This window comes from Eucalyptus grandis, chromosome 5 (assembly GCF_016545825.1).
Source record: "Eucalyptus grandis isolate ANBG69807.140 chromosome 5, ASM1654582v1, whole genome shotgun sequence".
NCBI lineage: Eukaryota > Viridiplantae > Streptophyta > Magnoliopsida > Myrtales > Myrtaceae > Eucalyptus > Eucalyptus grandis.
Window position 1 is genome coordinate 14,487,426 of NC_052616.1, and position 11,499 is coordinate 14,498,924.

Consider the following 11,499-nt stretch of genomic DNA (forward strand, 5'->3'; position numbering starts at 1 on the left):
TCAGTGGCTTCCCAATCTTTTCCATCCTTTTGCCATTCTCTCGGAGTAGTGCAAGAACCACATGCTCTTCTCATCAATGATCAAGTTTCCTAGCACAATGCCGATAAAAAACCCAACTCCAATGCCAATTAGCACAAATTTCCACTCTGAGTTGAACAAGGACTCTTCGCCAAATTTTTCGTGGGGAGATGGTGGTAATGGTAAGTTATCCCCAACATTTGTGCATTTTTTCGGCAAAGGACTTCCACATAACCCCTCATTCATGGTGAATGAATCGATTGAGAATGTGTTGAACTGACTCCCTTGCGGTATTGGTCCCGACAATTGATTATTAGAGACATTGAAATATGAAAGAAACGTAAGCTGGGCTAGCTTTAGAGGGATCTCTCCGGAGAGCTTGTTTTGAGAAAGATCAAGAGATTCTAGCAATGTCAAATTTGCTAAGGATGGTGGGATGGAACCAGTTAGAACGTTGCTTGAAAGGTTAAGCAAAATAAGTGACTTCAAATCTCCAATGAGATCAGGTATGTGTCCTTCGAATTTGTTATTGGAGAAGTCAATTTGCATAAGTGCAAATGGAACCTTTGAGTGTTCCCTTTCTGTACCTTTATTCATTAATTTCATGTCATAAACCTCAAATTCCATATATACATTGTCAAATGGATCTAGTGCCTGAATTGTCATATATTCCAACCGTTCTTGCCGAGTTATCACTTCCATTGTATGCAAACTCTGCAACAACTTGCAAGGAAGTTTGCCATTGAAACTATTATATGAAAGGTCCATGATATGCATATAGCTGAAGTTAAACTGGCTTTGATATGCTTCGATTGAACCATAGAACTTATTGGATTTCAAGATAACAACTTTCAACTTTGTCAACTCTGATAACCAAAAAGGGAACCCATCGAGAATTTGATTGTGAGCAAGGTTCAAATACTCTAGCTTGGTACAATTCGCCAAAGATCTTGGAGTCGGCCCTTGTAATCGATTCTCTGAGAGGTCTATAATCTCCAACATACAGCCTTTTGGGTAAGCATGAGGAATCATGCCCACAAGTTTATTTTTCCTAAGATTTAGAAATGACAAATAATCCATATTTCCCACACATGAAGGAATTGTGCCATTTAAACTATTGTTGGACAAATCCAGAATGACGAGGAATCTGACACTACAAATAGATTGAATTTCTCCGATGAGGAAGTTGTAGGAGATATTATAGTAATACATTGATGGAGGAGGACTAGGGAGTTTTGTTTTGAGCTGGTTAGAACTAATGTCAAGATCGATCAACTTGGGCAGTGGTAGATTGATCTGCTTATTTTCAAAGCCAGTCAGAAAATTGTGGGAAAGATCCATATAGAACAAGGATTCTCTGCTACCATTCCACATCCACATAGGAACACTCCCTTTGATATTATTGTGTGAAAGATCTATATCCTCTAATCTGCTTGCGTAGGCTAAAAACTTCGGGAACTCATGTAAGTTGCATGAATCTAAACCTAAAATGGAAAGTTTTGGAAGAGTGGCATTGATGTCAGCTTTGCTTGCAAAAGATATGTTGTCGAAGGCCAAATCTAACATTCTCAGTTTCTTGAGTTTGTGTAAATCCACCGTGCCACTCAAATTATTCCAAGAAAGATCAAGAAATTCAAGATCCTTGAGTTCCCATATTGAGCTTGGAATTTTACCTTGCAAATTGTTGTAATAAAGTTGAAGCGAAATCAACTGAGTCAAGTTCTCAAATGAATATGTAATAGGACCGCTTAACTGACAACCTGCCAAACGTAAAAAATACAAGGACGATGAGTTTGGCTATCGATTGAATCTCAACATTTCATTTTTTTTCTTGTTAAAGAACATTGCGATTAGATGAACTATTACCTGCAAGGTGCAAATCGGTGAGTTTCAGCAAGTTGACAAACCAATGCCCAATAACGCCGCTAAAATTATTGTAACTAAGATCTAGATATGATAGATGGGTAAAATTGGCGAAGAAAGTAGGGATTTGACCATGAAATTTATAAGATGATAAATCTAAATGAGTAAGCTGAGAAAGATTGCCCATTGAAGTGGGAAGTGAACTTGAGAAATTACCACCCTGAATTGATAATTCATTCAAGAAAACAAGGTTTCCAATTGAAATAGGTACTTCCCCTGAAAAATTCGTTCTAGAAAGAGACAATGATTTAAGGGGATTACCCCAATGTAAGTCGGGAATAAAACCAGAAAGGTAGAAATTGTAGCTAATGTCGAGGGCTTCCAAGTTTGGTAGCTGAAAGATGCTCACCGGAAATTCTCCATGCAGCTGACAATCTTTGAGCTTAAGTGACTTCAAAGATGAGAAGTTTGCAAGTACATGAGGGAATGGTGATGGCATGTTTATAAAAGATAAATCTAGTTCTTTAAGCATAGTTAAGTTTTGAATAAAGTTGTCTATGTTGGGCATCTTAGGAATATTCCCCCAATAACGATCAAGAGGCACCTCAAGATCCCACCCAAGATTCAAATCAAGAGAAACTAATCTAGAGAGCCGTGAAATATCTGAAGGGACTTTTCCCGATAAGTATGTGATGGTTTTATATGAGATGGGCTTAAGGCCCGTCCACCCAAGTTGGGCCCAAAAAGCCCGGCCCACGGGAATACGGCCAGTGGATGGAGGGACATATAAAAGGGAGGAGAGAGAGAGAGAGAACGTACCTGTTGGAAATTCAACGTACGTACGTCTTCCCCTCTCCCACGCACTCTTTCTCAAAAAGAAAAAGAAGAAACGGTAAGGCAAAAGGCACGTTTCTTCTTCCCTTCAAGGCGTCATCAGATTGAACAGGGACAAATCTCTTCCTCCTATTGGCGTCGGTGTCTAATCTGTGGCTAACAAGGTACGCTCGAATCCGTGGTGTGCTTTAGGATCGGTGATACATGTTTTTCCCGGACTTCGTCTTCTGCATTGATTTAGGGGTTCGATTTAGTGTCGAATCCGGTTTTCGGGGATCCGTTATTCCTAAAATTGGTATCAGAGCCTTAGTTCATGTTTTCCCGACCTGTTTGATGTTTTTTTTATTGATTTTTCGCGAAAGTAATTCGGCTGTACGGATCGGGGCGAGAAATCCCGACACTTGAGCACTGTTCGACCATTTTTAAGAGTTTTCGCAAGTCAAAATCAAATTCTGAAGGCATAAGGAGAAAGGGGTCGTCGAGGCGAGTCCGGCGACATGTCGTGTGCTGCCGGAAGACACCGCACACGCCCACATGCGGTGCTAGAAGCCGCTACGTGTGGGCGCAACGCGCCTAGAAGCGGCTCGCCCAGCGCGTGCACCACACGCGCCGGCTGGCGAACCGGCACGTGAGCGACGCCGGCGGCGAACTAGCATGCGCCGGTCGGCGGACCGACGCGTGCTGACGTCAGCATGATGTCACCCAACGGTCAGTAACCGTTAGGGTGACGTCATCGATGACGTCAGCATGACGGCGATTGGCCGGGCGGTCACCGGCCAGGCGACCCTACCGGCGACCCAACCCGACTCCGAACCGCGGACGCCCGGACGCACGCGGCACGTGCCGGGCCGACGCCTCGTGTGACGTCGCCAGCGCAGCGCTGCGCGCGCACATACCGTCGGTTCGCGCGACCGGTCCGACGACCTGACCGTTAACCGTTGACTAACGACCGTTGATCGTTGACCATTGACCGATGACCGTTGACCGTTGACCGTTGACCCCCCAAAAAAAAAGGAGTAAAAGAATGTGTTTTTTTTTTCAATTAAGTCTATGTGGATTATTTGTGATCCTTTATTTATTCTGCATTTGTTGCAGGAATAGTTTTTGCATTTGTTGCACGAACAATGCCTCCCTTGAGGTTGCGCACACCTATTCGCGCAGTTACCGATGAACAAAAGGATAGGCTGTCTAAGTTGATAGCTAAGCTGACTGATCATCGATGGGAGAGTGGAGACTTAATTGATCATGTCCTTGAGGTCAATGGGAAGATTCAACAGGTCATATGGAATGGTCGTCCTATGTCACAGTCAGAGATGGTGCGATTTTTCATAAACACTCTTCCACCTGAATGGCAAGATGTGTTGAATCGCATATGGGATGTCAACGGAGCTGCTTCATATAAGAAAATTGTGATGGATTTTGTAAATGAATATTACTGCATTGTTACAAGGGAAAAGATCAAGAAATTGAACAAAAGAGGATCTTTCCCAGTTCGTGTGCTAACTTGGTGTTAGATGTATTGGTTGTTTTTTTAGTTAAGTGTGCTTTGTGGACATCTTATGTAATGCTTACTACTTGATTGTTGTTGATGTAGCAACCTATATGTTAGTTGGATTGTATGAAAGCATTATTATATTGTATGTCAATTAGCTGTTGCTTTCTGTTATTGCTGGTTACTGTGGGTAGTTAGCTGTGGGTAGTTATAGAAGTTTTTGTAACTTCATAGAATTTATTTTGCATAAGACAATTATATTAATGATAGTTTTTAAGTTAGGATTTTGGAGGATGATTGGAAACATAGTGACCTTTTGATTCTGAAGCCTTACTTGAAATTATTCATTAATATGATGGGTCTATGCAAATAGGGATGCATAAATGATAGGCATTAATAATTCGTGCATATATGTCGATGTGTTCAGATCAATGGCTTCAGCCACGAAGAGCATAATTGCCGAGCTGAACAAAGGTGAAAAGCTCAATGGTGACAACTATGAGATATGGCACATGAAAATCCAATTTGTACTGGAAGAGCAAGAGGCACTTGAGGCTCTTAACCTGACCATGGTAGAACCTGAAGAAGGAAATACTACACAACACAAAAGAGATAAGGAAGTTTTTGCTGCATGGAAACGAAAGAACTCTCTTGCTCGCATCACGTTGCTGAGCAGCATGGAAAATGACGTCATGTGAGAGTTTAGGCATTTTGACAATGCCAAGGAAATGTGAGAGGCATTGGCAGCTAGATTTGGTCATACTTCGGTGACCAGACTGAGACAGCTCACTATTAGGTTTAACTCCTATACGAAGCCTCATGGTCAGACCATATAGCAACATCTTAGAAAGATGTCAAACATGATAAATGAGCTGAAAGATGCTGGCCATGTCCTCACAGATGAGCAGCAGGTGCAAGCAGTGATTCGTTCCTTGCCTCAGAGTTGGGAGCATATGAAGGTGCACCTGACCCATAATGAAAATATCAAATCTTTTGAGGATGCAGTGCGCCATCTTGGAGCTGGAAGAGGACTACCTCTTGGCAGCTAAGCTGGATGCAGAACTCTAGCATGCTAGTTCTAGCATAAATGGAGCTTCGAGCTCCAAGCGCAAGCGCCTTAACTGGTTTGATAAAGGGAAATGCAAGGAAGAAGGTCCTTCAGGGAAGAAACCCAAGTTTAACCAACATGAAAGAGGAAAGCGTCCTCGCATGAAGAAGCTTGCAAGGGTGAAATGCTATAACTGTGACAAGAAGGGTCACTATGCTCGCGACTGTCGTGAGCCAAAGAAGGTACGCACCCCTTGTACTTTTCAGAACTTTACTTTTGTGTCGTAACTGAGTCTAATCCTTTGTGGACTGTGGATTCAGGAGCGACGGACCATGTAGCGAAGGATAGAGGATCCTTTGTGGAATTCCGACGAGTACCAACTGGAACTAAGTGGATCTATGTGGGAAACAATTCCAGAGCTGAAGAGAAAGAAATTGGCACATGCCAACTGAAGATGCGTGGTGGACGCACTTTGTTCCTACATGATGTGTTGTATGTTCTAGAGATTCGTTGGAATTTAGTGTCTGTTTTAGTGTTTGTTAAATTAAGTTTTAATATGAACTTCTGTAGTAGAGGTGTGAATTTATGTTTGGATACAAATTACTATGGTTGTGGTTATTTTCTGGATGGTTTCATTGTATTAGATATTGATTATGTTAATGAAAATGTTTGTTATTCCCTTCTCACGTCTCCTAATACATATGATAATGATGTGAATGTGTGGCATGCTAGACTTAGTCACATTGGCCAACGGCGTATGAATAGACTAGCTAAAGAGGGTTTGTTGGGCAACATTGAAAAAGTCGATTTGCCCATATGTAAGCATTGCCTAGAAGGGAAAACGACAAGGAAACCATTTGGGAAAGGAAAAAGAGCTGAATTTCCTCTGCATTTAATCCATTCTGATGACTATGGTCCAATGAATGTGAAAGGAAGGCATGGAGCTGTTTATTTCATCACTTTTATAGATGATTACACTTGATTTGGATATGTCTATTTGATTTCTCATAAATCTGAAGCAATAAGTTGTTTCAAAAGGTTTATGAACCTGGTGGAAAATCAATTAGACAAAAAAATAAAAGCATTGAGGTCCGATTGAGGTCGAGAATATTTATCTGATGAGTTCAGAAAATTATGTGATGAAAAAGGAATAGAAAGACAGTTGTCTATTCCATATACTCCTTAACAAAATGGTGTTGCGGAGAGAAGAAACAGAACCCTACTGGAAATGGTTAGGTCCATGATGGCGCATGCTAACTTACCTATTACCTTTTGAAGTGATGCATTGTTAACTGCTGCCTATATACTTAACAGTGTGCCTTCCAAATCAGTTACTTCCACTCCATATGAGTTATGGACAGGTAGAAAACTAGACTTAAGTTTTCTTAAGCCATGGGGTTGTGCCGTCTATACACATGAGTCCTCTCACAAATTTGGGAAATTGGGTCCCAGAGGAAAGAATAGTATTTTCATAAGATACTCAGAGCACTCAAAAGGATATGTGTTCATAGGTGAGCAGGAAAGTGGGAGTATAACTGAGTTTGAATCACGAGATATCACATTCTTAGAGGATGAATTTCCTAAGAAGGGCCAAATAGGGGAAGATTGTTCCCTATTTGAAACCTTGGATCAAGATAATGATCTTAGTGGAGTTCGTCCAAGTTGGAGTAATATGAGAAGTGATGCATTGAATTCAAATCATTCTCAATTGCAACCACATGATGAGACGACATCATCATTACCTAATCCAAGTGGGAGCATAATGGGGAATGATGTGCAAAGTGTACAATCTCCCATACGGCGGACAAGTCGCCAAAGTATTCCCCGTCGACGTTTTGACATTAAAGGGGAAACTTTTATGGTTGCTCCACAAGATGAGGATGAGCCAAGATGATGATGAGCCAAGAAATATTAATGAGGCTCTAAATTTCCCTAGTAAGGAAAAATAGATTAATGCAATGGAAGAGGAAATTGAGTCAATGAAATCAAACCAAGTTTGGGAACTGGTTGATCTTCTAAAAGGACGCAGAGCTATTGGGAACAAGTGGGTTCTCAAAATAAAGCGAAAGGCTGATGGCTCGATTGAAAGGCATAAGGCTCGCCTTGTGGCGAAGGGGTATAATCAACAGGAATGAATTGATTATGAAGATACGTTTTCTCCTGTAGTGAGATTTACCTCGATTCGCATTATTCTGGCAATAGTGGCTAGTCTGGATCTTGAGTTACATCAAATGGATGTAAAGACTGTTTTCTTCAATGGAGAATTAGAGGAAGAAATATATATGGAACAACCTGCTGGTTTCATAGTGAAAGGCCAAAAAGAAAAAGTATGTCAACTTTTGAGGTCGATATATGGTCTTAAGCAGTCATCAAGACAATGGTATATATGTTTTCATAATGCCATAATGGCATATGATTTTACGATGATTGATGAGGATCATTGTGTATATATCAAAAGATCCAAGGATCAATTTGTGATCATATCATTATATGTTGATGATATACTAATTGCTGGAAGCAATATGGAGTTTGTTAAGACTGTCAAGAGTTGGTTGTCTTCCAACTTTGAGATGAAAGACATGGGTGAGGCTGCATACATTATTAGAGTTAAGATTTCAAGAGATCGTTCGAAGAGATCATTGTCTCTTTCGCAAGAAACCTATATAAATAAGGTTCTTGAACGATTTTGTATGCAAGATTGTAAACCCATAGACACTCGTATTGCAAAAGGTGAAGGATTGAGCCATAGACTGTGTCCAAGGACTCCACAAGAGAAGGAACAAATGAAACATATTCCTTATGCTAGTGCTGTTGGGAGCTTGATGTACGCTATGATGTGTACAAGACCCGATATATGTTTTGCAGTTGGAATGGTGAGTAGATACCAATCCAATCCAGTCCAAAGACATTGGAATGCCGTTAAGAGAATACTGAGGTATCTGAAGGGAACTGCTGATTACAAGTTAAATTACCAAGGAAATGATCTGCGACTTGAAGGCTATTCAGATGTTGATTGGGGAGGAGATTTAGATGAAAGAAAATCTACCTCATGATTTGCTTTCTTACTGAGCAATGGCGCCATATCATGGAGTAGTAAGAAGCAAACGTGCATAGCCTTATCCATGATGAAAGCTGAGTTCGTGGCATTATCAATAGCAGTACAAGAAGGAGTTTGGCTTAAGAGATTCTTGGATCATTTAGGTGTTATTGAGAAAGCTGCAAATTAATTATTGGTTAACTGTGATAGCCAAGCAGCTATAGCATACACCAAAGATCCAAAGTATCATGGCAAGACCAAACATATAGATACGAAGTATAACTTTGTAAAAGATATGGTTGCATGAAATGATGTGAACTTACAGTACATATCTACGCATAGAATGGTAGTAGATCTTATGACAAAGCCAATACCTAGAGATGTGTTTTGTGGTCATGTAAAATATCTAGGATTGCGTAGAGTCTGATGTACTGGATTGTAATTTCCTTGAGTTATTCACATTTATGAACTAGTGTTGTTTCATTATTAATGCCTATGAATCTTTGTTTGATCTTTATGCATCTTAATGCTCAATGCATTACTTTAAGTTGAGAAAGTATGTCAGATAGATAAAAGATTAGCCCACTCACACAGGTAATCGCTTCTATTTACTGTGTGAAAAATAGAGATGAGACTGTTTTTAAGCTTAATTATCTAGGTGATAATCGAGAGCTCAAGCTTAAAATACGTATGTCGTCTTAACTGAGTGTTAAGATGATGACATAATACTTATTATGTCCGAAAGTAAAATACCCCACATATTTTACTTTATCTGTCTAAGATGTCAGATGTAAATTCTGATAAATTTTGTAAAAGAGTAGATACGTGAACTCAAGTTAGACATTGGGTATGTCTGAACTATCATATGTACGGTATTGAAAGGTGTAGACATACGCTCCATGGGAAAGGAGTTAATACCGTAATACGTATTTCATACTACGTATACATAAGCCGACCAATAAGAGTGGCAAAAAGTTTGATCTTAATTTTTATGATGTGTGAGACTCTTGAGGAAAAGAGTTCCTCAATTTTAGTGCCCTCGTGACTTTTACTTATTCTCAAGGTTTCTATTTAGTGTTTGCTATCTTAGAATGTTGCCAATGGTCATGAGTTGATTCGATCTAATGGGACATTTCTAGAAAAGCAAGCTGAACTGAAATTGAGAGTTTGAAGGAAAGAGGAAGATCGATTTTGGGGAATCACATTATAGTTTTGTATTCACTGGTCGACCAATTATGACTATCTTTGTGATAATTATAATTGTACAATACAATATATATATATATATATATATATCATGTTTAAAAGAGATCAAGAGAGATATAAAATGTGATCGATCGATCTAGGGTACTGCATACTAAATCTACTAGGAGTGTGACGCCCATTATGAGCTGCTATATATTCCTAACAGATGTATAACAATGAGCTCTCAAAGTATGCTGGTTGCACAGACTATTCACCGGTATGAATGTTGAAGAGAGGTAAAGAGAATCATGTTTGGCCCACCATGTGCGAGTGGGAGATGATGGTTTTATATGAGATGGGCTTAAGGCCCGTCTGCCCAAGTTGGGCCCAAAAAGCCCGGCCCACGGGAATACGGCCCATGGATGGAGGGACATATAAAAGGAAGGAGAGAGAGAGAGAGAGAGAGAGAGAGAGAGAGAGAGAGAGAGAGAGAACGTACCTGTTGGAAATTCAACGTACGTACGTCTTCCCCTCTCCCGCGCACTCTCTCTCAAAAAGAAAAAGAAGAATCAGTAAGGCAAAAGGCACGTTTCTTCTTCCTTTCAAGGCGTCATCGGATCGAACAGGGCCAAATCTCTTCCTCCTATCGGCGTTAGTGTCTAATTTGTGGCTAACAAGGTACGCTCGAATCCGTGGTGTGCTTTAGGATCGGTGATACGTGTTTTTCCCAGGCTTCGTCTTCTGTATTGATTTAGGGGTTCAATTTAGTGTCAAATCCGGTTTTCGAGGATCCGTTATTCCCAACAGTATGAGCTAGAGAGATTAAGGTAATGTAATTGAGAAAGATTGCCGAAGCCGTATGGGATTGAGGAAGAGTTGAAGTCATTCCAAGCAAGATTAAGCGATTCTAAGTGGAGTAGGTGAAAGAGGCTACTGTTAGAAGATAAAGTACCAAAGAGATAGCTGTGGCTAAGGTCTAGGCCTATCACATGACTAGTGGCCTTGTCACACTCGACGCCATCCCATGAGCAGAAATCTCCATGTCCATCTAGTGACCATGATTCAAACTTTGGGTAAACACACAGAAGAGCTGTTCTGTTGATTTTGAAACTTCGCTTAAATTCCATTAGGGCTGAGCTCTCATTTGGATGGCATAGTGGCTTAGCAAGTGGAGTACGAATCATCACGAGAAGGACAATCCATGTACAAAACATGAAGAACAACACGGGTGCCATATTTTTGTTTCTTTATTATGCTTTTTGTAGAGTTGGTTTTCAGTAGAGAAGCTTTTATAGGTAGTGAGAAGCAATTCAATCGTGGAAATTTCATTGGCCATTCAAACACCATATCCATCTGAAAAGACACTTGCCTTTGATTGAAGAAAGAGTCGCAATAGATATTAAATATCCATTAGACTTGTGCTATACATGGCCAAAGTCTTAGGATGTGGATTGACGGAAAAAATCATTTCATCGCTTGTATGCTTTAGAAGATGTCAAAGGTTTGTACCTTCTTGATGGTGTGTTAATGGACATATTTGCAATCCTAATTCCAAGGATTTGATCTTACTAAATGAAGAGGGAGTATTTCCACACCATCACTCGTAAATTTTACTTATACAAAGAGAAATTTTTGTAAACCTTTTTATTATTTTTCAGCGGCTACGGACCAGCTAGGTGTTTTTTTTTTTTGTCATAACTTCTAAGGCCAAAGAAACTACTTATATATGAATTCTTCAGTTTCACTATCAATGACCTATCTCCAATCAGATCAAAGAAGCAAATTTATTATGTACACAAAATTGGAACAAGTTATCACCTAACAAAAACAACTGAAAAATCCAAATAATTTGAGTATAAATAATAGGCGCCTTCAATTGATCTACTCACTTGACTCTCTAATGGGTCAATGCTTTCATAACTTCTTATAACTGGATCAACAATCAATATGTAAACCTTTTTAGTAAAGTGATGATTAAGATCAACCATACTATTTGTGTATGTCTAGCCATAGATGTTTTGC

At 39.9% G+C, this 11,499-nt stretch overlaps 1 protein-coding gene across 1 annotated transcript; it reads right to left on the reverse strand.

Annotated features, from left to right (window-relative positions):
- On the reverse strand, positions 1 to 2,380 carry LOC108959885 (receptor like protein 22-like). The gene is made up of 2 exons (XM_039313367.1): positions 2,203 to 2,380; positions 1 to 1,778 (listed from the first exon to the last, which is right to left on the reverse strand). Exons 1-2 carry the CDS (start codon positions 2,378 to 2,380, stop codon positions 1 to 3), a joined length of 1,956 nt encoding a protein of 651 aa, XP_039169301.1.
- Positions 2,381 to 11,499: the final 9,119 nt, after the last annotated feature.

Excerpts from the sequence above, each read along its gene's own strand:
- LOC108959885 (XM_039313367.1), bottom strand. The coding sequence starts at position 2,380 with ATGCCATCACCATTCCCTCATGTACTTGCAAACTTCTCATCTTTGAAG. Across the intron at positions 1,779-2,202 it reads TATTCCCGACTTACATTGGG|GTTGTCAGTTAAGCGGTCCT; the intron begins GTAATCCCCTTA and ends TACGTTTGGCAG.